Source organism: Aythya ferina (genome assembly GCF_964211825.1).
Source record: "Aythya ferina genome assembly, chromosome: 10".
Lineage (NCBI taxonomy): Eukaryota > Metazoa > Chordata > Aves > Anseriformes > Anatidae > Aythya > Aythya ferina.
In genome coordinates, this window is record NC_140306.1 from 6,937,128 (window position 1) to 6,962,910 (window position 25,783).

The 25,783-nt window shown below is 45.7% G+C and overlaps 1 protein-coding gene across 4 annotated transcripts in view; it reads left to right on the forward strand.

Annotated features, from left to right (window-relative positions):
* Positions 1-25,783, forward strand: part of ADAMTS9 (ADAM metallopeptidase with thrombospondin type 1 motif 9) — a 76,488-nt gene that overhangs the window by 7,365 nt on the left and 43,340 nt on the right. For 3 of the 4 annotated variants that reach the window (XR_014696607.1, XM_084531557.1, XM_084531558.1), the window contains 15 exons: positions 7,083-7,369; positions 8,280-8,363; positions 8,466-8,587; positions 8,965-9,005; positions 9,137-9,242; positions 10,885-11,031; positions 11,898-12,039; positions 12,315-12,422; positions 16,413-16,558; positions 21,103-21,284; positions 21,376-21,512; positions 21,847-21,964; positions 22,224-22,319; positions 25,116-25,282; positions 25,392-25,521. Coding sequence is in view for 3 of the 4 variants with exons in the window: in XM_084531557.1 (XP_084387683.1) it covers positions 7,083-7,369; positions 8,280-8,363; positions 8,466-8,587; positions 8,965-9,005; positions 9,137-9,242; positions 10,885-11,031; positions 11,898-12,039; positions 12,315-12,422; positions 16,413-16,558; positions 21,103-21,284; positions 21,376-21,512; positions 21,847-21,964; positions 22,224-22,319; positions 25,116-25,282; positions 25,392-25,521 (2,013 nt within the window). In the remaining variant the exon portion in view is untranslated. The remainder of the gene's footprint in view (positions 1-7,082; positions 7,370-8,279; positions 8,364-8,465; positions 8,588-8,964; positions 9,006-9,136; positions 9,243-10,884; positions 11,032-11,897; positions 12,040-12,314; positions 12,423-16,412; positions 16,559-21,102; positions 21,285-21,375; positions 21,513-21,846; positions 21,965-22,223; positions 22,320-25,115; positions 25,283-25,391; positions 25,522-25,783) is intronic. The other variant, XM_084531556.1, reaches the window with a different exon arrangement.

Here is a 25,783-nt window from a genome sequence, read left to right on the forward strand (position 1 = left end):
GGTTAATTCTGTAATGGTTAAAGACCAACACTGGGACTAAACAAATTATTATTGAGTGAGTTTTGGTTTTAGATGTGGTAAATGAATGGAGTTATATTTAGAGAAAGTTTCTCTCTTTCTGGTGAGATATTTCCTTTCATCTTTTACAGAGCACCAGCACAAAGATGCGTGGTGGTCTCGGTGTTGTTTCCAGTTGGTGTGGGAATACTTCAGTCTGGGGTATTGCTGGACGTGTGTGAATAACATGCTGGCATCCTAATGATCTTGTCGTCTCCAGGGCAAGCATACAATACTAGGTTGCTCCTCTCCTGATGCAAAATTAGGGGCAGGTCATAAAGCTAGCAATGGTTTTCTCAGTGGTGGAGTGTTTGTGACCACAGGAACATGGTCTGCCTAGGGCGTCAGTCCACTGGAGAAGCCATGTCCTTAGTGAATGACTGATCTGGCTGTCTGAAGTGACGTTTGGTCCCGCTGTGTTGATGTGCTGTAGGCTTTCCATGTGTTTGTCACCTTCCCAGATACAGTAGCATCATTCAGGCAGGTTTTGGAGGATGCTGGAGAAGGAAAACATCATGTATTGTGCGTGTTCAAAGTGGCAACGTCCAGGAAGTGTAATTAATTACTGCTGTGGGGTCTCTGCTGCCTGCAAGAATCACAAAGCTGTACTGACTTGGTAAATCAAAACAAGAAAACATCTTTGCACCAAGTCGTTTTTGCAACAACCATTGTAATAGGTGTAAATGAGTTGTCAGTCACCATGGCTTTGTTTCAACCTCTTAAGCCTGGCAAAGGCAGCTTTGAAATCTTTGTTTTGCTGCTGCAGCCACCAAACAGGAAATGTTTATTCAGAGTGATGCAGGAGAGTCTCTTCTCTAATGGTCTGCTTGTGGTCTCATTCATTCAGCTCTTCTGGTGTGGCATCACTGGCCATGACTGGTCTCCTGGCAGGCTGAAATGCCACTGGTTGTGTTTCCGTGGCTGTGGTATGTACTGGTCTGACCCACAGCCTGGCTGAGATAAGTGTCTTCTCACTGATAAAACACTGGGCTTAGTGTCAGGGTGATTTCTAAGAGTATTTTTCAATGTTTGTTTTTTTTTTTTTTCTAGTCATTTTGCAGGGTCGGTTTATTTTTCCTTCCAAACCTGTGGGTTATGGAACTGGTACAGGTGATTTTCAGCACTGTAACTTTGTCAGCCATCCTGTAAACCAATTCTCTATCAGTTCAATGATGCTTTTGTGCCTTGCAGTTGTGAGATGCAGTTATTTAATTATTTTGTCTGTAAGACGATCTTGAACCATTTTCCCCCACATACTTAATTCGCATGTGCCTTAAAAAGGCAATTTATTGTTTTGTTCATTAATCTAGTTTCTGTCTGCTGTGCAAAATTGATTGCTTTCACATACAAGTTTTTACCTTAGGCAGAGAAAAGTTCTTTAAAATTGGAATGCATCCTCTCATGCATCATTGGGAAAGGAAATGTCTAGAGTACGTGTGGTCTTTGGTGCTCAGATGGTGTAAAAACAGCGAATATTTTTCTTTCAACGGGAAGTTGATTGGTGCTAACTGCGAGCCCGTGGTTCTCAAGCTGTCTGGTTCAAGCAGCAGGACAAAAGGCAGGATCCAGCTGAGAGGTGGAGGTGGGTTCAGCATCTCTGCTGAAGTCTCCTGGCCTCCTCTGCAGCGTGTGGTCCCTTAGCAGGGCTGAGGGTGGGCTGGAGGGGCTGCTCTTTCACATGGTGAGGAGCTAGGAAAAGTTTTCACGTGCTGGGCAGTTGAAGTTGAGGGTTTTGTAGAAAAGGCATGAATTTTTGTGGGGAGAGGAGCATAATTGGTGCGTCTTTGGAGCTAAGATCCATAGCGATGGAGAAGTTCAGGACGGCTGCGAGCTCAAGGGGACACTGAGAGGAGAGAAGACAGAGGGCATCTGGGAGATGAGTAGGATCCCAGACTTGCAGAAATGCCCTTTGGAGGATGCCTGGACTTCACCTCCATCAGCATCCTGCTTGGTTTGAGCAGGACTTGGCAGCGCTGCACAGCCAGCCTTGGCTCAGTTCTGCCTCATTGAGCCCTGACACCTCCAAGGATGAAGATGCGGAGGGTGAAGGGAGATGGGGCTGCTCCTTCTGCCATCACCGGTGCTTCATCGAAACAGCTTATGGGACTGCTCCATTGCTTGATGGTCTTTCAAATTGCGTGCTGTGGGCTGGAAGCGGGCACTGACTGCAGCCCCAGGTGCTCCTGGGCACGGGCCCTTCCAAGGAGCTTGGCTTGGCTCCAGTCGGGCACCTAGGAAGCCACTTAGTAGTGTAAGTGTGAAATTCAAAGGGAAGGAGGGGAAGGAAATTAGCAAGCAGGTATGCTTGGGTAGCAAGCAAACGTTTCTCTTAACAGCAAAGAAAAAATTTAGTTTTGAAGGTCAATATTTTGATTCTTCTGGAAGAGGCTCAGAGGGAGCTCTTCTGTTCCAAGGTTATTTCCTAATTGAAGGGAAGTATGAACGTGGAAAATTAAAACTTCCCTCCTTCGTTGCTCTAATAATGGCACCTATGAAAGGTCTGATATTTTACTGCATTTTCATTAGTTCCAGCCATAAAAGTTTGATTCATGTGGTTTTGTCCAGCTCTCGCTCATGAAGTTTGAAACTCCGGTTGATTTCTGGCAGTTATGTGGTTCAGATTAATTTGCATTTGAGCACTTTCTGGTTTGGGGATTAGAAAAGTTAAGGAAATTTTCATTTTCACCCTTAGTGCAGACTGCCCTTCTCTGTGGATCCTGGCTGACCTGGACCCTTCATTTCTCTCCTAGTGCAGGTCATTAATCTCACCTCTACCAGTAAAAGCTATTTTCCTTTTCTGCTGGTGACAGCAGCTCTGGATGCAAAGCCAAGGGGCAATCCAGAGCGACAAGCTGCCAGCAGCAAAGGGTGTTCTGCTCTGGGTTGTGCTGGTGTAAGTGTGGGCTTCCTGCCTCCAGCAACGTGCCCATGGTAACAGAAATGAGCGTTTGTCCACCTATAAATTCATCTGAGATGTATTTGTAGATAAATCTATAGATAGAGATATATAATGTATTGATATAGAATGAAAATGGCGCTCCTGCTTATATTGCAGACCCAGGGCTAGAAAAGTCCCTTGGTCCAGTTCAGGACCTGTGGGGGACCTCACAAGGAGGCAGTTTCCATCCCATTTCTTGGCAAGAAGAGCATGGTTGGATGTCATCCGCTGTTGACCTCTGCATGCAGAAAATCAGTTTTGCCTCTTGTATCTCCTTTCCAGGGGTGGCAGCTGCTTCAGCAGCTGTAAATGCTACAGGCAGCAAATTTGGGCAAGCTGACTGTAGCCAGAGCTTGTACCAAGGCATCGGGGCAGGGTTTGCTGTTGTGGTTGTGCTGGAGCCAGGGGAGACAGGGCACATGCTGCCCTCAGGGAGCTCCATTGAATTTTGATCTGCTTTATGAAGGTGTGCAATAAATAATTAACTCCCAAACTAGGGTGTTATCATCTGCAGGGCTGGATCAGAGCAGTTCTAGGAGTGTTCTGGGCCAGTCACAGGGTAGCAAACTTCGTGTTAAAAATTCTAGGTCACAGGCTCAGAAAACTCACAAGAGTAAGCTGATTTGAAAGGACCACGCTCCTTTTCTAGCAGGGAGAGGTCATTAATGTTATTAGCTCTAGAAATAGACATTTTTTTCCCTCTCCTGCTTTTTCTCCTTTTATTTTTCCCCTGCTATGTACAGCTCTCATGAACTTGGAGCTGAACTGGAATTGCTTTCATTGTCACATGTCTTATTTAATTGTGCAAATTGCTTTCTATTCCAAGGACAAGTTAATGCAGAAATGGAAAGGATTAGAACTGTTGGGATAAGCGATCGCCCTTTCTTTTAATTTTTGGTTTTAGCATAACAATAGCTACTATTTCAAAAGCAGTCCCTGGCTCTGCCCTGTCACCCTTTCATGCATGCAAAGTGCTCGTGGAGGGCCTGATTCTCCCTTGGGATACTCCATTAATCACCAGGATTCGTCCATAAATCAGCTCAGTGGGCTCAGGGCTGAGGCATCTTAAGCAAGCACGAGCAGCATGTGTTGGAAGATGCCATCAGGGAAGGAATATCCCTGTCACAGTGAATATCACAGGATTAGACCTCTTTTTTAAGTTTCACGTAGCAAAAAATAAACTAAAAAAATAAAAAATAAACCAAATAAACAAACAAAAAAAAGAGAGATCATGCACCTGTCTAGAGATGGTATGACTACCATGTATTGTCTTAGTAAAGCAAGCAATAAAACGGGCATTACTCCAGCAGCCTTTTAGCCATCTCATAAATGAATATTAACTGTTGAATCAGTGCATAGATTAGCCTAGTACTTGAATTATTGATCTGCAGCTTGCGTGGTTTTGAAGTGTTTGTCTACTCGTTGGGGTTTTGTTTTTTCTGCAAATTAAGGAAAATGTTTTGGTACTTAAACCCATCCAATTATTGCCGTGTGTAGGTAGATGTTTTTCAGGTCATTTGCAGAGATTGAGAGCTTGCCAAACAGACCATTTTGCTTCCTGATTTCTGTTAATATATTAACATGATAGGGGGGGAAAAAAAAAATGCAAAAGCATGTGGAAAAATATCACACCCTTTTTTGGTGTTCTGTGTTGCAATGGAAGCTGGTGGTATAAGACTACAGTTTTCTTGTATGATGTGAGTTTTTCACTTGTGTTTAATTAAACTGCAGTAGGAGTAGGACACACCATTGAGTAAAAGTGTTTCTGTTGTGTTGTGGCCATCGTAACACAGTGTGAGAGAGAGCAACAGCAGAGTGCTGGCAGTCCCTGGGTGCGACTCCCAGCAAGGCTGGTGGGAGTTTTCATGCATGGGTTGAGAGCAGTACACTGCCATTAGTGTTTAATCTTTTACAGGTGAATGTGCACCATCTCTGAGTGTAGTTACACGCAAGATGGGTGAAGATAACAGCTCACTACTATCAAAGTCCAGGAGGGGCTTGACATGAAATGTATCCCCACTCGCTTGAGCTTGGTTTTACAGTAACTAGGTTGGCAAACATACTGTGCGTGACCGGTGTCCAGATATCATGCTGTAAGTGTTGGAGTGACTTCATACGTGGGAAAAAATATGTTGGGCTTTGAAGGGATGAGCTGTGTGTTGGAGAGAGGAAGCACCGTGAGACCTGTGTAACAGGGAAAAAAAGGTGTTTTTTCCTGTTTTTCCTGAGCAGCACAAGCCTGGTAAATAAAAATTAATTTAAGTACCTCCAACATAATGGGTGTCACTTCAAAGAATCCTTTACACTTCCCTCTTTCACAATCCTTCGCATGGCAGCCCTACCTCCAGCCTCGCTGCAGCCCCCTTGTTGAGCATCTCTCAGTGTGTTTTTCCTCGAGTGGCCGATCCCTCTGGAAGTCAGTAATTTAATACGGAAATTTAAGTGACCAGCCAAGGGTGCAGAGAGGAGCCCCATAGCATGCGGGGGACTGGGTGGAGGGCTGAGGTTAGCACTTTCTCCACCGTCTGGTCGTCTTCTCACCTTTAAGTTATTTGTATGCACGGTTGGCTCCCTGCGCTGACTGGCACTGCACAAGTCGGGATAATGTCACGGTTGCCCACGAAGCCGTGCCAGCATGAGAGCACAACCTTGCCAGCACAACGGCATTGATTAGTGTAGAGGAACTAGGGCAATCCAATTATAACCACAAATGCCATTGGCTTTCTCGAATTCTTACTCAAATAACTGTGGACTCTCCGCTGTATTAAGGTGGTCTGGACTGTATCAAGAAAGGGGAATTCACAGGGCTTAGGTAGTGCAGAGTAAACGGAATTTAATTCTTAAATAATCCATTGCCTATGTACATGTGGGGGAAAAACAGTATTTTTCAGATGGCTAGATGCTGGCCAACCCCTTTGCCTGCCTTGATGTTAGAGAATATATTTCATATTTCTTTTTTTGGAAATTATTACCAAATATCCTAGGAGGAAACCACACATGAGAAATAGCTAAGAAGTTTCTTATCGTTTAAATCTTGTTTGAGCATTGAATATTCCTTTGTTCCCTAATATTATGCTTCCTCTAACCTACTCACTGGGTCAGATAAGGAAATGTGATATTTTTCACCAGCATGACTAAATTAAACTAAAGCTACAAAGACCGTGAGGGTTGTAGCCTGGAGTCTTAGATGAGTAGTTCAGATCTGGCTTTATATTAAATGCAGAAGCGAACAGACTCTCGTGGATGAATCACATTCAATTAGCAACTTCCTATGATGAAATGATTAAAAATTAAGTGGCATCAAATAAGACTGATTTTGCTCTTATATTTAAATAATGCTATAATTACATACTAATCAGATGGTAAATCTTAATTGTACACGTTCCATATGTTTTATTTGCCTGTTCTCCCTCTTCGCTTTGCCGTCTTTGTGTCAGCATGGAGTATATTTTCAGGCTGCTTTTATGTTTGGCCTAATTGAATATCAAAAGCAGTATATGTGAAACTTCCTGAATTCTATTCTTTAGCCAGTGGCAGCTGGCTATTAGATGACCTTTACCATTCCTGTAGCACAGAATAATAAAGGGAGGGGGGGAATTGAAGCCCAGCCATGTTATTGTTAGAGACAGAAATAAATCATATATAATTGCTTCACTATGAAGGCCAAATCCTGCTGTCCTTCATGCCTGAGTTAGAAATACAGGATTTGGACCTTTGTTTCCTGTGGTTTCCTGGCCACCTTGGACGTGCCCAGAATCCTCACGCTGCCGCTGCGTTGGCTAATTACCCTCACCGGGCTTGGGGCGAGCGGAGCCGCTGCAGCCTCCTGCTCGGGGCCTCCTGCACGGCCACGGGATGCTCCTACAGCTGGAGAGCCCTTACCCGAAGTGTCATTGGCTTCAGTCTTTAAGAATTAAAGACATTGGATTATGTGGTAGGCTTCCACACAAGGCTTCTCTTTTGTTTATCTGTTTAGAGCAAGCCTACTACATCTTGGTTGAAGTCAATAGGTATTTTGACATGATGCTTGGGATATTAACTCTACTCACTCCAGAATGTACTTTATGTGTCTGCTTTTTAATTGTAGATCATGAACATAGTCACAAAAAGAGCAAGCGGAAACACTGGAGAAAGCAGTGGGTAGACAGCAGCATATTATCCGACGTGGAGATGTTAAAGCACAGCCTGGAAGTGAATTCATTTTCTGCGGATAGCAACAAGACCGGGACTATCAGTGAAAAGAAGAGCCACAGAAGAACAAAGCGGTTTCTCTCCTACCCTCGGTTTGTGGAAGTGATGGTGGTGGCTGACAGCAGGATGGTTGCCTACCATGGAGCCAATCTACAGCACTATGTCTTAACGTTGATGTCAATAGTGAGTATGCAGCTGCGGGGAGTGGGTTCACCCCTGGTGGCCAAAGAACTTCTTTTCTGCCATGTGAATACCATCAGTTTGCCGCAGCTGGGTGTAATGTAAAGTTTGGTAGAGCTTGGCTGGAAAGCATCACTTGGAGTCTTCTTCCTTCCCAGACCAATCACATTTCCTAACCCTTCCCACACCTCTCCCTTTAACCTACAGATTGTACTCCTTTTTTAGGCTCACATCAAATAGCAGCTAAATTAAAAATGTGCTTTGAGGACTGAGCCTTCCTAGGGATGGATGCTAGTAGGTTATGCGCTTGCTTGGCTTCCCTTGCTGTTAAAGGAGAGAGAGATTGTGATCACTTTGGTCCTCAGAACAGTGCTAGGGCTGGCTTTCCAGGCTGAGGACAAGCATTTTAGTAGCTGCTGGTAGTAGGATGCAGTTGTGCAATCCCTGGACAGGCAGCTTTATGGATACATGGTGACTGGAAGGGAGCATCCAACCTGGTCATGTTATTGCAGGGATTGTCATCCTGTTTGAGTGCAGAAGCACCCTGGATATTGTGGTCTAAAACTGTCCGTGTCAAAATGAGGCACTTGAGAGAAGAAGCTGCTCTTGACAGTCATGGTCAGCGGTCATTGGGTGTTGGAGCAGAATGATCCTGTAATTTGGTGATGTGGTAAAGCAAAGGGAAGCGTTGGGTATCTGCAATATCAGTGGCTTGTTCCATATAATATCGTGCTGCTGGCAGGAGGTCTCTGCAAGGTGTGCAGTGAGTTCGTGGGTACATACAGGGCCAGGTAGCATCAGAGCACAGAGCAGGGCAGAAGAGTGGCTCAGGAGAAAAAAGGTTGCAAAATGAAAAATATGCAAGTGTTGTCTTATTTGTTTCCTTGAATAATTCTGTTTCTTCTTAAAACAGGTGGCTTCTATCTACAAAGACCCAAGCATTGGAAATTTAATTAATATTGTGATTGTGAAATTGGTCGTGATACATAACGAACAGGTAAAGGAAGTGTTTTTCTTCTCCATCTGTTTGACAGTGACATTTGTAGCAAGCCTTGAGATGAATAACTAAATACCTGCTTTTATGTGTATTGCTTTTTAGGATGGTCCTGCAATATCTTACAATGCCCAGACAACATTAAAAAACTTCTGCCAGTGGCAGCAATCCCAGAACCACCCCGAAGGAAGTCACCTTCAGCACGACACAGCCGTCCTTGTCACCAGGTATGGTGGATGTTCTCATGAAGACCATGGCCAGTCGTGTGTCAGAGGCTGTGAGCACGTAACATCTGTAGCTGTGTGAAACATTCAGTTTGATGTGGGTATAATCACATGCAGTTGTTGAAGTAGTGTAACTACAAGCAGAACTGGGATAACGTGTCCCCCATGGCAGTAGATGACTTGGGTTCAGGACTGCCCAGGGTATCAACGTGTGTGAAACCCCCTGGTTGGGTCGGGCTCTGACTGGGCAATGTGGCAAAGCAGCACGAGAAGGCCCGCTGGAGGAGCAAGAAGTGCTTGTGGATGTTTTTGTTATTGTGCTTGTACTTCATCTCACTGCTGCACTGAAAACTAACATGTCAGGTCTGTTCTGCTTTCAGACAGGACATTTGTAGAGCGCACGACAAGTGTGATACTCTGGGTAAGGAAAACCTTTTCTTTGTCATTTAAAAACTTTTTTTTTTTTTTTTTTGTAGTGACAATGTTAGTTGCCTGTGCTAAACTATGGGTGACGCTTCCTTTTCTATTGTACACCTCTTTGTTCTCTCCTAGGTCTGGCAGAGCTGGGTACTGTCTGTGACCCCTACAGGAGCTGTTCAATTAGTGAAGATAATGGACTGAGCACTGCGTTCACAATAGCACATGAACTTGGCCATGTGTATGTTTTATGTAAATACATTTACATTCAAATAGATTGAGATTTATGCTAGCTGGGACTTGCCAGCCAGGCTAGGACTCAGTACCTGCTGAGCTGAATTACTTGAGGGGAGATAAATATACTTGGGTAGAAGGCATACCACCGAGGAGGATTAAGCTGTGGTGTGACTTGGAGGCGGTGGAGTGCTGTGGAGCTTATCCAAGAGCAGCAAAAACATCAGATCCATGTTTTGGGGCGGATGAATGACGGTACCCCAAGCTGGGGGGGAAAGCTAACGAAATATCCTAAGGTGCTGTGGGGAGGATGAAGGCAAGGGACAGGGGCACATCTCACCTGGCCTTTGGGACTGAAGTCTCCGAGAGCAGGTCTCCAGCCTGCCACCTCAACAGTACATGGGGCTGCTGGGGGCAGCCAGCAGCTGCAGGAAAGAGGGGAGTTACCCAGGGTATGTGGCAGTTGGTTGGTATGCATAAACGAGCCCGACCCACCTGCTGAGCCGTTTTGCCAAGGTAAATCTCATGCTACTGAATCTCATGCTACTGACATGCCCTGAAGAGATGCCATCATTGAAGATTCACCTCTTCCGATGGAAATTTATTTTAACTCATTTTGATTTTGAGAATGAGTAATAAGAGAAGTCATTTTAGGTCATATAGTCCCTTGTCCCCAGCCCTTTTAGGCAGCTGGCTCAGTCTGAAACCACCTCCCACCTGGTTTGCAGTGGGAGCTGTGGGTGTGGGATGGATGAGTACCCAGGCACAGATCGCTCATTGTCCTAAACTCCCTTTTTCTGCACAGAGGGCTGCCTGAAACGTTCTATTTTGAATCGCAGTAGTATTTATTTACATGAGATTTCCCAACAGAAAGTCCCCCAAGGCTTGGCTTTCCCCACACCCAACCTGTGGCTAATTCCCTCGCTAACACTGCCCCAGAGGGGTTAGCTGAGCAGGAAATGCCTCCTTGCTCTTTTGCAGGGAGCAGAGTGGCAAGGTGGTTCACCGGAGGTAATCTTAATGGGATGTAAACTCCCCAGCTTTCGAGCGCAGGATCACACTGGGTCATTTCCCCTTTTCCACTTCAAACAGCAAAGTGGTTTAAGCCGTTCTGTCTCCGTTGCGTATTTGCCGCATTCCTCAATGTGTCATGTGCTGCAAGCTTCTCGTGGGTTTGTGCTGATACTGATGCTCGATGGCATTTTGGAAACCTGCAGAAGAAAGTATAGGAGCCAAGTCTATCCCCAGTGCAGCCCGTTATACAGCCAACACAGGGTACTGCCTACATACACGAGGGACTTCAGGCTCTGGTTGTCCGTGGGCTCAAGCCATCCCTCTCCTTTGCAGACCTATTCCCCCAACTATCTCTTGGCTCTTTGGATCAATTCCAGAGACGTAGGACCAGGTGCCTGCCTGCAGGACCAAGCCCATCAGCTGAAAAGAAAGCCCCAGCTGAAGTCGTGTCTTACCCCAAAAAGGGTCCCTATGTCCCTAAATGAATCATCTATTTTTATGCTGTAATGCCTACCAGTAGCCTATCTGTGGAAAAATCTCAAGTTTGCTTATATTTAGTTTGTGCTGTTGATCTTTCTACACTAAATACTTTGTCATTTATCCAACTGAAGCTGTCACTGCTGTGTTTCTCTTAGGTTTAACATGCCACACGATGACAATCACAAGTGCAAAGAAGATGGAGGAAAAAATCAACAGCACGTTATGGCGCCAACGCTGAACTTCTACACCAATCCCTGGATGTGGTCAAAATGCAGTAGGAAATACATCACTGAGTTTCTGGAGTAAGGCCTTACATCTGTGTGTGTCAGGCTGTTTTTACATGTGCATGTGTCCCACAGGGTTCATCAGTTAATCTGAAACCCTGGTGTGCAGAGCTTGGAGGAAATGAGAGGGATTTGTGTGTGCACGCATCCTTTACATAGGGCAGGAATGCAGCCCTGGCATCTAGTCCCTGCCAGTTCAGCCTCGTGATAAGCTGGCAAGGACTGGCCTCTCTAAGGGGAGGAATAAGTCTTCCCCCATGGATGTTGCTTTTAAGGAATGCGTGCTCTCCTCTAACCTGAAGAGTGAGTTTTCCAAGCCCTGTGGCCCAGATATGGAGCTGTGTTTTGGGAGGCAGATTGCATCTGCCTTTCTGCTCCACAGGTCAAGAGAAAGCCCTGGCACTAGTCCATCGTGGAAACACTGTTGAAGGAGCCCTCGGGTCAGTTTGACGCATGGTGATCACCCGTTTTGCTGTGATGCCTTTCCACAATTTGTGGTGGGGAACAGAGCGAGACCCTTGATGGTGTCCTGGCAAATCCAGGGGCTCTGTCCCATGGGTGCTGCTTCTGCTAATCAATGATTTTATTTTTAAATGTGTATCGGTGCTTGCTCAGCAGCTAAGTGCAGGTTGTGCACGCTCAGACACGCTTTTGCCAGGGTAGCTGGCTGTGTTATGGTAGATGGTTGTTAGCACAGTGTGAGGAGGGGGTGGTGAATGGGTAAACAGCCTCCTACACCCCTGTGCTTGAGCCCACAGCAGTTGTTGTAGTGTGTTAAATAGGGTAAATGTGGTGTCTGTCTGCCCTAAGGCTAACTCAGATGAAAAACAGTGGGTTCTGGTCTCATCACCTCCTGTTTGATGCTGTTCTGCTCTGTGTTGCAGCACTGGTTACGGGGAGTGTTTGCTTGATGAACCTTCATCAAGAACTTACGCCTTGCCGCAGCAGCTTCCTGGGCTGATTTATGATGTCAATAAGCAATGCGAGTTAATTTTTGGACCTGGATCCCAAGTGTGCCCCTACATGGTAAGTGCAATTCCACACCTTGGTCTTGCTGGTGTTGCCAGAGCAAAGTAAGGCTCCCAGGGTTGGGTGAAGAGGGCAGGGGGCTGGTGCGAAGGATGCTCCTACCAGCTGGCTGTTGGCTCTGCTGGCTGCAGGGGTGGGATGAGCCATCAGGCTATCATCAAGCTTCTGATTTAATGATGAATCGTAGGGGGATAATTTCATAAAGGATTCTCTATCCAGTAGGGCACGTGGGAAGAATTTATTTAATATTTTGATGTTTTCAATAACTTAAGCAGATGCAGTGCCGGCGACTTTGGTGCATTAACATTGATGGCGCGCACAAAGGATGTCGTACCCAGCACACACCCTGGGCAGATGGGACAGAATGTGAGCCTGGAAAGGTCTGTAACACCTGGTGGTTTTTGCCTTGTAGTACATCTCCCATGTCTGTCACAGTCCCTAATCCCGATGGCTGAATGGGGCACAGCTTCTGCCTGCAAGTGTGGAAGCCCAGGGCCAGCTCCATGTGTCATAATCCTGGTACACAGGAGTCAACTTTACCCCTCATAACGTGATTAAAATTGCTTGATATAACTTTGTTTAAAGCAGGTATTCTTTTTGGAGTGCTTATGTTAGTTTTTAATTTAATGCCCTTGAATGAACTCTTGATTAAACTTTTGTAAAACTTCCCTAAGCTTTTATTAGAAATTTCCTATCTGATGTGAGTAATTAGTAATTTTGCATAATGTAAATTTGCCAACTGGCTTCTCATCTTGACAACTTATGAGTAAAATATAGAACTGGTTGACATTTTCTGTATGGAACGGTTTTGGCAGTAATTCATAGAAACTTTCTATGTGCAATGTTAGCTAGAAGCCACTAGTATTGTGGCTTCTAGAATAAGTTTTTAGTTTTCAGTTGTCCAGATCTCAAGAAAAGTAGCTGGGAGGAATTTTGTTTTCTTTTAATTGAGTTGCTGAATATTTTGAAGAAAAATTCTAACTAGTTTTCTAATCCTAACTAAAACAAACAAAGGTTGTAGATCTTTTTTTTTTTTAATTAATCTTTTGCTGCATATATATGCCTGAGAAGTCATTTGTTCAACAAAACTTGACTGAATTCATTCAAAGCAACAGGCACTGTATCAATTTGCCTTCCTTTCTCATGGAAAAGAGCAGTCAACACTTTTGCTTTTGTTGTTGAGAATGTGCTTTAGAGTTGTGTCTGGAAATCCTGTTCCTGTGATACTCTTTGGACCCAGTGGCACACCAATACTTAGGCATCCCTGGAGTCTCCTTGACTTTAGACCTTGTATCTTCAACTTCTCCATTTGTGAGTGCTGGTCACTGCTGGAAGCTCAGAAATGACTATTTTGAGGCTGAAAATCTGGGCTGCAGTTTTTTTTCAGACCAGCATTGTTACCCTCAGATAGGGACCAGAGTGTTGTTCCAAGCATCTGCAGTTCAGCACATTAGCACTTCCTTGGAGTTAGCATGCATTAGCTGAGAGGCTGTGTACATCTGCATGGCTCTTAAAGCCTATGTAAGGGAAAACATTTCACTCCACAAATTTAGCCAGTCTGACAAGGCTAGACAAATTTAGACAAATGTGACCTGAACTTCCCAGCAGAGAGCAGAGGGGCTCTTAAGAAAGGATAACACAGTCCAATCGTGCTTAGGCGTTTGAATGTACTCTCAAAAAAGGCTTTATGGAGTAATTCTTATATCTCTGTGTTGATCTAATTCAAGCTCGAAGTTTGGATTGTCATCAACTCTCTCCTCCTGAGTGTTTTCTTGGGATTGTAAAGTGCTGAGGTGTGAGTCTGGAGTGCCTTTCCTTGGAATAAATCACTATTTTGGTGCTCTGCTGTGGCCAGGAGCCCCATCAAACTGCTGCTTGCTGACTAATGCCTTACTTCAAGTCTGCATGTTTAAAATCCATGATATATGGGTTGGCAGATGGAGAAAATACCATGCCTTTTTTATGGAGATATCTTTGGAAATGAGGGAGCCTGAATAGCTAAGAAAAGTCTGGCTAAAACTGCTGGGATGTAGATTTAATCAGGCTCTGCATTTATTCTTAAATCAAGTATACTAAAACAACATGGGAGCGTTAGCTTATGCATATTTTGCATGTGAGGACACTGAATTTGATACCGCTGGCCCAAGGAATAAGCTCAGCCTGGCGTTTGGGTGAATACCAGCCACAATGGTTTACAGTATTTCACAGCTCTGGTGCGTTACAGGCAAGAAATAAATCACCGTGCCACAAAGAAAGGAAATAAAGAGGGTCATAAACTCGGACCTCTATCTCTTGCGGTTTTCAGGTTTGTTTAAAGAATGGTAAAAGAAGAGTAGACGAGTAGTAATCATTTTTGTCTCCTGCCTTCTGGGCAGCAGGTAGCATATATGTTATGCATGCATGAAGCTTCACAGCACTTGTCTGCCCCCTGCTAATCTATTCAGCCAAAGTCAGCCCATGGATGGGAGCTGGATTTGGTGAATTATCTAGGACTCCTGTGGCAAGACAAAGGAAAGGAAAGTCTGTTATAGTGTCTCCTGTCCCTTCTATTGCTCTCCTGTTCAACTTTGTGTCCGTTTAAGTTATTTTGAACTTGCTCCAGACAAAAACTCTTTTATTCTCTTCATTGTCTGATCTGTAAGCTCATAGGAAAGAGAACCCTGGCAGACTTTTTAGTTTTCTGTTGTAATTCAACATAGAAATTATTTTTAAAATACAAAAGGCATGAAAGCTGCACAGCCAGACTATTCACAGCGTGGTTCCAAGAAACACCATTGCGTTTCCATAAGATAATCTTGCTGCTTATTTAAAACAGCTGCTCTTTTTTTTTTTTCCCCCCACTTGATTTCCTATCACCCTCAAACCCCCAATTTTAAATAAAATCAAGAGATGTAGGTGATTTCCTGGTTAATTCTCAACCATGGGATGGGAGACGTCTAAGTCATGTCACGGTCCGAAGGCTGTGCACATTCACTAGTTAGCTATTCGGTCGTCTTCTCTGGGTCAGTGGTGCCAAGCATGACTGCGGTTATATATTTAGCTGGGAGCATCAACATTTCTGCAAGAAATTCTCTGCTGGGACAGCTCTGCTGTATTGATGTCGTGTGTTTCTGTTCGCTGGTGATAGCCATCGGACCTCTTGGTCCCTGCGCAGGACCGGCATGGGGGCCCCCATCCTGTTCTTCAGCCCCCTACGTCTGCTGTTTTCCCAGATAGCTTTCCCTAAGGTGCTTTGTAAGGATGTCTTAAAGGGGGTGAGCTTGTGGTGTGTCTTGATGCAACCTTGTTCTGGTGTTAGTGGAGGGGATAGATAAACACAGCACATCAGTAAATTCAGCCCCTTTGCCATGAAGATCTTCAGGTGTGGAGAATTACTGCAAGGGAATATTTTAGTGATGCATCTCCATGTTTTCTCCTTTAAGTCTCTAACCTCTTCTAATCTGTGAGCAATCAGCAACGTTTGGGCTTCATATAATTGCAGAGGTTTAGGCATTTGCCAGCAGAGAGGCATATCCATGGGTGTCAATCTGCATTAACAAGAACTACTCGGTGAGAGTGAAATGCCATTTTTCCATCCATCCATTTCGATCAGCAGTACCATAATGTGGCTGTCCTCTAGTTATTGCCTGCCCAGAAGTCTCTGTAGTTGTGCTAGCAAACACACCCCAAAGAAACACAATTAATACCATAAAAAATCAGGGACAGGGGCTTGCTGAGATAATTTAAACCATTTTTCCAAACAAAAGAAAACAAGGGTTAGAGCTGGAAAACACAAGCACAGACCAGGCTTTGGCAAGTTCTGTGTTATGGCTGAGTTTAAAAAAAAAAAAAAAAAAAAAAAAAAAAGTACTTTGGACTGAGAAATTCATTTTTCTACTTTTAATTTGCCCTTTGGATTTAGAAATTTCCTTTCTCTCTTCTGCTCTGGGCTCTGTGCAGCTGTGGAGAGGTTTGCATTTTTTCTCTTCTTTTCCCTGTGGTCTGTCTCCTCTCCTGACACTCTGCGGTTCCTGCTGCTCTCCAGGAAATCAGATAAGCAGCTTTTCCAAACGCCAGTGCCATGAGCGCTGCCGTGCTGTTCGGCACCAGCAAACAGGGAGTATTTGGTGGATGCTGTTGTCCTCAATCCTACTCCTGTAAATCACTGCCTGAAGCCATCCCTGTGTGTTTGCTCTGCTATATAACTCTAAAAAACAAACCCTGGATTTTTTTCAAAAAAAAAAAGGAAGGTGACAAAAACAAGTAAATGAGTTCATTTTTTTTCACTGTGAAATAGTTCTTGCATTATGAGTTTTGGCGTCAGGGCTGGTCTCTGGCACCCAACTAGTAATGGAATGTGATGCAACCCTTCCCCATCCCTCTGCACGCAGCACTGCCGCTTTGGGATGTGTGTGCCCAAGGAGCGAGAGGCGCCGGTGGTGGATGGAGCCTGGGGGACCTGGAGCCCATTTGGGACGTGCTCAAGAACCTGCGGCGGTGGCATCAAGACGGCCATACGGGAATGCAACCGGCCTGAGTAAGTGCTGAGAGAGGGATGTGCGGCTCTGTTCGGGGGTAAAGTGTGCTAAAAAGGGATCCATTGAGTGGGGGAGAAAAAAGGAAAGAGCTGTTACATTTGTATTTATTTATTGCCTCCTGTTTTCCCAGTGGGTACAACTGGGGTCCTGCTTAGTCCCAGTGGTGTTTTTCTTTCCTCAAAGTTGTGGGTCAGAAAGATGCTGGATGGAGAGGAGGAGTCCGGGGATAAGATGTGCTGTGTTATTTATCCATTTTTCACCATTTTAGCCCTGCTTTTGCAGCTATTCCTGCAGGCCAGATCTTCTGCGTGGTTTTCTACCATTTTTCTCCTGCTTTGGATGTTTTTGCAGTTTTTGGCTGCTTTCGCAGCTGATCCTTTATGCTGGTATGTGTCAGCTGGTGCAGACTAGCAAAACCTCAGTTGAAATCTGTGCCCCATTAAAAAGTGGTGCTTGAAAATGTTTGCCATCAGCCTGGAACGCAAAATCCTGAGCTATTTGAAATGGCAGGGAATTTGGCCGCAGGCTTCGAGGAGATGAATGTGTGGCCTGTGAAATACTAGTAATGGGTTGAGCAACTGGTATGAAAGCAGAGTGTTTGCACAAATTGTGAACTGTGCTGGTTTCTCTGCTGGTTCCTTTTGTCCTCTGAGAGCAAGAAGGGGTGAGCAGGATGCTTTCTGGGCTCTCGTCTGGGGCAGAGCAAGGCGATGGAGGGCAGACAGCTCGGTGGCTGGCTGGAGGAAGGGGCTGTAAAAGGCCACGCAGGCTCGCTGTGCTTTCTCGCCTTTGGTGTCAGACGGCTTATTGCTGAGGAAATTGCCATCAGCAGCGCAACGGCTTCTTCATCCCTCTGCAAAACCTGCTGCGAGCCTTTGAAGCCCATGCTGGAGGAGTGCTGATGGGAGAGTTTGTGCCTGCAGTGACAGTGATGGCAACAGCAGGGGCTGGCCAAGTGCCGAAAGGGAAGAGAAGGGGTGAGGCTAAGGGAGCCGGACACCAGCCCGTGAATTAAAACAACGCCAAGAAACACCCAAGTGTGAAGGAGTTCTCATCTCACTGTGCTGAGTCAGCACGTGCCATATGGTCTCCCAGTAGCCATGGATACACAGAAATGAAATACCTTTCCGTGCACAGAAATAGCTGTGCAGCCAAACCTTCGGATGCTGTCAGTGAGATGTATTCCTGCTTTCTGGAGCAGTGTCTGTTTGGACTGATAGCTTTCCTGATAGAAAATCTTCTTTATCCTAAAGGCTAGCCAAGGGATTTTAAATTCCATCTTCTTTTATAGCATCTGTTTAGTGTCTTGGTGTCTTGTGAGGCACATTGCTTTGCCTGGGACTTTCAAAAACACCTACATCCACTAGGCACCAAGCTGCCTGTAAAATCCCCTACGCTTCCCACTGTTTATTTTTCAGCTCCTTGTCCTGAGCCATGGACCTGATGCTGGCCCCTTCTCGAACCCCTCGTAAGGGCTCTGCAGGGAGCCATCTGCTGTAGCACCATGCACACAGCTTTGTGCCGAATGTGTTGTTTTGTCTCCAAAATTTGTCATCGTAGTGTGGGCTCCCACTATCCTCCCTCCCGCTAGCGTGGTGCTGAGATGATGCAAGTGAATGAGGCAAGAACAAAACATGCCTGCCTCTCTTGCTTTTCAAAGTACCTCAAAAATATACAGAGCAGGTTTTGTCTTTGCTTTTTGTGCTTTGTGAAAGGCAGCAAAACCAACCTGGAGTAATACTTTTCAAGTCTTTTATATTCAAAGACTGTTTCCCTTTTTTAAAGCTTTTTCTCAGCACCAGGATCTGGGGTGGCATCTTGCATGCCAATAAAAGATTCTGCTAAATCTGGCATTCAAAATGACCTCCCCATACTGTGCTGCAGCTCCTGCCTCTGTATGCTGCTCTGATACCTGCAGGGCTGAGCTCTTTGCAGGGCTGTAGGAAGCTGTGGGCCTCTGGAAAGGAAGCAGCCTGTGTTCAGACACAGGTTTAAGGAATGTGTTCACTGACCAGACCCATCCCAGGGCAGTCCCATGGAAATTTGAGGCTGCATGGTCCTGACAGAGCCACAGGCTGCAGCACGTCACGTAGAGGGTTTGTGGTGCGAGCCCTGCTTTCCAAGCAAGGCATAGCTACAGAACTATGGGGGAAAGGCATATTTCTCAAAATGTCAATGCCAGGAGCCCTGTGTTCAGGAGTGCCTCTCTGCATGGGTGAGCGTTGTCTCTGGATGCAAGCTGGGTCACACCTGCGTTTTAGTCCATCACCAAAGTCTATACCTGTGCTGGGAGCTGTCTGAGCTGGCCATGTGGGCATGTGTGGGGATGAACGGGCTGGCAGCTCGTGTCCTGAGGCTTCCTAGGGTGCCTTGAAGGAGACCGCCAGCTGAGGGGTCAGCAAAGCAGGGCTGCAGAGTTTTTAAGGAGAGCAATGCCAGAATGGAAGTGGGTCCAATACTGGCCATTACTTGATAAAATACACAGGTCAGAGATAAGGGAAATCAAGCCAGGGCAAGGAGGTTTCTGTGTGTGCACTGCTTCTCTCCCAGCCCTGCGGTACAGTGTTGATGATCCATAAAAATACTACACAGCGCTGAAGAATCCAGCATTTCTTCATAGCACTAAAAATTGATGGTACATGAGGCAGATTTATTTTTCAGGGTCAGCTCTTTTTGTTTACCCAGACTGTGAAAGGCAATACTGGTTTAAAAACACCCTAAAATTGTCAGAGTGGTTTGGGGCTATTTTTGAAATGTGAGTGTGCTTAAGCCCCAAATGCTTGCTGTGGGGAGATTTACTGCCGCACTTACCAAGCTGATGGTTTCTAACGCGATGGCAACTTTTAGGATCATTCAGTTTGTGGTGTGCCCATGTGTTCAATGTTATCTCAATCTCATGTGTCATGTCTAGAGAAAAGGAAAGTATAGCTCGGGATCTTAGATCATGTCAGACATAACCCTTTAAAAAAGAAAAAAGGCTCCTGCACGTTCTTCTTAATTAACAGCATTTAGAAGTCTCATTAATTAAACTGATTTGTATTGGAAGCCATGTGGTTACCATAAAAATGTCATCATTGCAAGTTTTTTTTTTTTTTTTTTTTTTTTTTAAGAAAAGCTCTGTTAGATGTTTGCATTATTTAAAGGCTTTGTCAGATTGCAACAATCCTACTGCGGTATAAATGCTTTCAAAGAAAAAACGATGAATCCTATTAACTCCCCCATGGATGATTCTGGCTCACCAAGGCCTGGAGCGTGCTGCTGCTAGGAAACTTCCAGAGATGGTCAGGATGTCCCTTTGGGGCTGGACGGGGCCAGGCAGGAGTTGGTTTGACAAATAACTTGGACAAATAACTAAGGTGGAGAAGAGGCTCACTCTACTGAGAAGTGGTTTGAGAGCAGTCTGTGAAATGAAATCCATCATTAGTGCTGCGTGGTCAGCTGGGCTTTGTGTCGCTGTTACTTGTTTAATTGCAGGCACCTGAAAGGTGTGCAAGTGGCAGCACTGAGTTTCCAGGCGGCACGTGAGAGCTGCCCTCGGAGCAGGTGGAGCTGGTGTTAGCGCTCCTGCTGCAGGCTGTGCCTGAGGACAAATCATACCCGGCTGTATTTGGGGTGGGACTGAGGGATTTCACAGGAACTCTGCTGCTTGTCACAAATAGTTTTCGAATATGTTATGTGTGGGAGGAAAGGCACTGCTGGGCTTCCCAGGTGGGTGATGCACCTGTACTTTGAGACACTGAAAGGTTGTGTTGAGCAGTAGGAGCCTGTGTGCTTGCTGTGTGTAGAGACCCCTGTATGTACACAGTGGTTTGCTGTCCAGAACTTGCTGTCAGAGGACAGCAGTAGTTACATGACCACAGCACTGAATCTGGGACTGGAAAAATTTAAAGGATGATTTCTCCCAGCGTATCCACTGGCTTTTACGTGGTTTGGAAGATACCGGTCTCCCCAGTTTATACCATGGTTGTCTTATGAAACGGGGGTGAAGTATTTACTGGCTGTCTTTGGTGCTTTCTGGAACACGTGGAGTTGAAGCTATTTAAAAGTGTCTGGTGTCACCATTTCTACAATTTTGGGCTATAAATCCCTAAGTGCTGCCCGGCCTTTTAGCCTCCACAGGGAAGCAGCTCTCTGCTGTGATGTTCAGTTATTTGCAAGCCAGTAGATCAGAGACGAACCCTCCAAATCTATAGGGCTGATGAGGTTGTAGAGGGATGGTTCTTCCCCTTATGGGGATCCTTCAGCATGAAGCTTAATCTCCAGCTGGGGAGGAAAATGCTGCACTTCCTCTCTTCTCTTACTACAGCTGTGGAGGGCAAACACTCCCTTTTTCCATCCCTTTTTAGCATCACTTCCATGTTTTGTGTTGGCTTTTAATAAGACAAAACCTCCCTGCTGCACCGCATCCCACATGCAGAAGCTTGGTGGGGTGGAGGTCAGAGGCAGGAGGCCAGGAGGAGAGGTGAAAGCAATGCAGGAGGCACCGGTAAAGGCAGCCCTGATGGGACGGTGCAACCAGCTTCTCTTCCCTTTTTTCCTGCAGGCCTAAAAACGGTGGGAAATACTGCGTGGGGCGCCGAATGAAATTTAAATCCTGCAACACTGAGCCCTGCTCAAAGCTGAAGAAGGATTTCCGGGACGAGCAGTGCGCTGACTTCGACGGGAAGCACTTCAACATCAACGGGCTGCCCACCAATGTGCGCTGGGTGCCCAAATACAGCGGCAGTAAGTGGCAGGGGCCGGGCTCCTTCCTCCGGGTGGCCCATCGGGGCGATGGCAAGCGGGTCATGTTCTCCTGGTCTTCCTCCCTCCCCAGTCCTGATGAAGGATCGCTGCAAGCTGTTTTGCCGCGTGGCGGGGAACACGGCGTATTACCAGCTGCGGGACCGCGTCATCGACGGGACGCCCTGTGGTCCCGACACCAACGACATCTGTGTGCAGGGCCTCTGCCGGGTAATGATCTTCCCTTCCCTTTGCAATGATGGTCTCCATTTTGTGCGTTGGGGATGCACTTTTCTCTATGGGAAAGACGAATTGCAAAAAGTTTCCTCCAGCTAAGGCACTGCCGGGTGCAAACGGTGCTCCCGAGTCTTGCTTTTTGTTTGTAACCAGCGTGGGATGGCCGCGCTGTAAATCAGCACAGAAACGTGGGGAAGCAAAGCAATTTGTCCCGCGGCAGCCTTCTCCACACAAAGCTTTTGTGGGGCTTAATTTGGAGGTTTGTAAATGCTGTTCCAGTCTGCGTTTGCTCAATCTCGTTTTTCAATTTTTTTTTTTTCTCTTAAAGCAAGCTGGATGTGATCATGTGCTGAATTCAAAAGCGAGAAGAGATAAATGTGGTGTTTGTGGTGGGGATAATTCTTCATGCAAAACTGTTGCGGGCACATTTAACACGGTGCATTATGGTAAGAATCTGTTGCTAAAAAGTTTATCATGAAAAATGCGGGTCTATAAAAGCCATTACCACACTTAATCTACAAAAACACCGATGGAAAATGCGAAATCCTTCTAGCTATAGCAAATTCCAGTTTATATCTATTTACGCTATCCCTAAATGAAGAGTATTGGGTTGTGTAATGTGAGGTAATTTCACTCAGCTCCCTTCCCCCCATAAAAAGCAAATGAAATGCCTGTGTAATAGACTTTGTGTTAAATCTGTTCTAGGCTATAACGTTGTGGTCCGCATCCCAGCTGGTGCAACAAATATTGATGTGCGTCAGCACAGTTACTCAGGGAAACCAGAGGATGACAACTATCTGGGTGAGTTGCAGTGAGTTTCAGTCCCGAGTTTGGCTCTGTTTTCTGGTTGTGTTGATATATCTGCTGGCTGCTCTCTGCGAAGGGAGATGAAGAACTAATTTAAAGGAGGTTTTCTTTTCAAGAATATATCTTGTATGTCAGCCAAGTACATTCAGCCTCATCCTGCTCTTTGGTTTTGCCATCCTTGCAGCAAAGTCGGGGAGGCTCTCAGGTGATAGGAAGCATCCCCTTGCAGGATCTCTGGGGCTAGGAGGGACGATTGAGCCCAGGCTGTGGGGTGACAGCAGAGGCACAAAGCTGGGGAGCAGCCAGACTTGGGACTTCTGATGGAGTCTTAATTGCCAATTAATGCTCCTCTGCTGTCACCATGCCTTGGCTGAGCAGTAAATGTGACATACCTAGAAAGATGTGGGTAGAAAGTATCTTCTATTGCAGTATCAGAATAATTCTGATTTCACTTAGTCTGAGCCTTTCTTGTCCCCGCCAGCCAATATTGTATAGTAAGTTGATTTGATTTAGACCTAACAATACCTTGGCCTGTGGCAGTTGGCTATTCATAGAGAGTGATTTCTCTAAACCTGTGGGCACGTCTCTAGAGCCAAATGAAGAATGCTTGCAGTACTATGTTAGACCAGTCTGCTGCATGCACATAGCTTTTAACATGGCCATGTGTTTGTTTTTTTCACCATGCCAGGCAGTAATCTGTAGCATGATCTTCTTGGGCTCAGTAGAGGAAACAACATGTTGTGGCTGACTGTATCCCTGCTGACAGCAGAATGGGTTTGCCAGCAAGTCCTGCCCGTGTCCCTCAGAGCCTGCTGGCAGCCTGTTGGGGAGGCTGGCTGCTCTGGCTCTGTGTCCCCTCCTCTGCACACCCCGTGCCTGGCACCAGGCACTTGGGGTCACTTATTTATTAGATCTTTGAGTTCGCTGCGCCTTGTTTTGCAAAGACAGCTCAGCAGAACAGGCTGGTGCTGCTGTTTTGTGGTGATTTCCATGCGTACTTTGGGAAAGGGGTGTGCAGAGAGCGTCTTTGACCCAAGGGGAGCGAGGAGCAGGGCAGAGCAGCACCAGCACAGAGGGAGCAAGCTGTGTCTTTCAAAAGCAGGGACACACAACTCCCACAGACTGAAGAGAGGATGAAGGGACAGCAATATCCATGAGTTGTTGGCACCTTTTCCCAAAATGTGGAGCTTAGCCTAAGCACTCAATGTAACTGGGTGCACTAGGAATGGGACTGGGGGTTCCCAGCAAAGGCTGGGGGATGAAGAAGCTCCCTTCTTTGTGCCAATTGGAAAGCAGGTAGAGGAGACCATGGTGTAGTTTTGGCTGTCACTCTGAAAGGCTATCCATGTTTCCAGACCCCTTATGTAGGCAGAAACTGCCCCACCAATTCCCAGACTGTCCTTGCACTGCCACAGTCTTTGCTTTCACAGCAATGCACCAAAATGGGGCAGCACGGATGCACATCAGAAAACCCCACTGAGGGGTGATAGCGTTCTGTCCTGGGGGAGAGAGAGAGGTTTCATCATTCCTCTTTTCTAGAAAAGCAATTGTCCCCATGTGGTGCCTATGCAGAGCGGCTCACCCCAGAAGGAGCCCCAAAGAACTTCTCAACTCTTCTTGGAGGGCCCTTAATCTTCTTGGGAAGCAATGAAGTCAAATCTTCTTTAATGTTGCTTTAATATTGCTGGGAAAGCATCTCTTCATATTAGGCCTGAAGAGAAGCAAATGAGAAGCGTGCATGTGTCCACTTATTTTGCAGCTCACTGAGTGTGAAATCTCGGGCCCTCAGTACCGTGAACCCTGTAGTTGCTTAACAATTTAGGAGGAATTTGATGTTGTCATCAAGTCCAAGACGCGTACCTACTGTTGGGGGAAGATACAGTAAATGGGAAGGAATCTTTTAATGAGTTTTACCACTGCCTAATGACATTAAAGCCTCCAAAGTATGGAATTCGGTTAAGTATAGAGTCTGCTTTCTAAGTTTTTCTCCATCTACGATTGTTAGCAACCAAGCAGTGTTTTGCTTCATTATCTCTCCTCATTTGGTGTAAAAAGCTTCCCTTTGGTGTTTTGGTGTTAAGTTTGGATTTTTTCAGTACAGAGGCTTTGTAGTAATGTAGCTGTGATGGGTGAAATGGTGGGGAAACTAACTTAGGAAATTAGCTACATAATCGCATTAGTGTGAAGTTGTGCAGCAGACTGCTGTTTTCAGGAAACTGTTCCTTTTATAAAGCATTTAGGCTTTAAGCCTTCGGTGCTTTCACATACCTTAAGATTTGGAATAATAAAAAAGTAAGAGGGGAGGAGGGAGGGAGATGCTGACCAAACTCCGTGGTAATTATCCACTGGAAAATGAAGTTTAGGCAATTAGGGCACAGAAATTTACCTTAAGAACACACCTGGAAGCAATGTGAAAGTCACCCTATCTGCACGACAAACGAAAAGGTTTGGGCAGAACTGTTTCTGCGTTACACTTGGGATCCAGACAGCCCACAGCAGCCTGCTTGGCATGCCTGTTCGGTGTCTCTTCGCCCTAGGTTATGGGTGAGCTGTTTAGGAACACCTTCAGGCATTCAGCCTTCATTTTAATGAGGTTTCCAGTGAAAAAAGGAGTAGGCATGATGTCTGTAAGACCTCTGCTGCTCTCTTTACGTCCCTTCTGTTTAAGGGTGCCAGTTGACTTTTCCTCCAAATCCAGTGGAAGGGAGCACTGAGAGCACATGACCCACGTTATTATGTACCTCTGAGTTAATTCTGCGTCTTTAGTTCTTGTTTTTTGCACCTATGCAGCCTTATCTAACAGTCAAGGAGACTTTATATTAAATGGAGACTTTGTCGTCAGTATGTTTAAAAGGGAAATCAAAGTTGGGAATGCTGTGATCGAATACAGCGGATCGGATAATACTGTTGAAAGGATTAATTCTACAGATCGGATTGAGCAAGAGATAACACTTCAGGTGAAGTATATGTTGTGCGTGTGGAAAAGTCTGCCGAGCATTATTGGACTGAAAACAGTAGGCAGTGAAGTCTGTTAGTTTACTCTGCTTTATCCCTTTTTCCTCTCAGGTTTTATCAGTGGGCAATTTGTACAATCCTGACGTTCGTTACACTTTTAATATCCCCATAGAAGATAAACCTCAGCAGTTTTACTGGAATGCCTATGGCCCCTGGCAGCCCTGCAGTAAGCTCTGCCAAGGTAGGTGCTTGGGAAGGCTTTAAAGAAGATGCAGTGGGTTCATCTGGGATCTCAGCAGCCTTGATGAATCCTTCTCTGTTTGCTTCCTTGGAGACTTTCATATTATGGGCTTGAGCGTTTCCCTGGCCACAGCAGTAGGTTGCTTGTGGTGCCCCGTACCAGCTTGCAAGGTATAGCGCTGCGTTGCTGCTGTTTTTCAGTTGCAAAGCAGGGAAACCTCACTGCCCCCTCTGAGCTAGGTAAGTCCTGCAGCCTGGTTTGC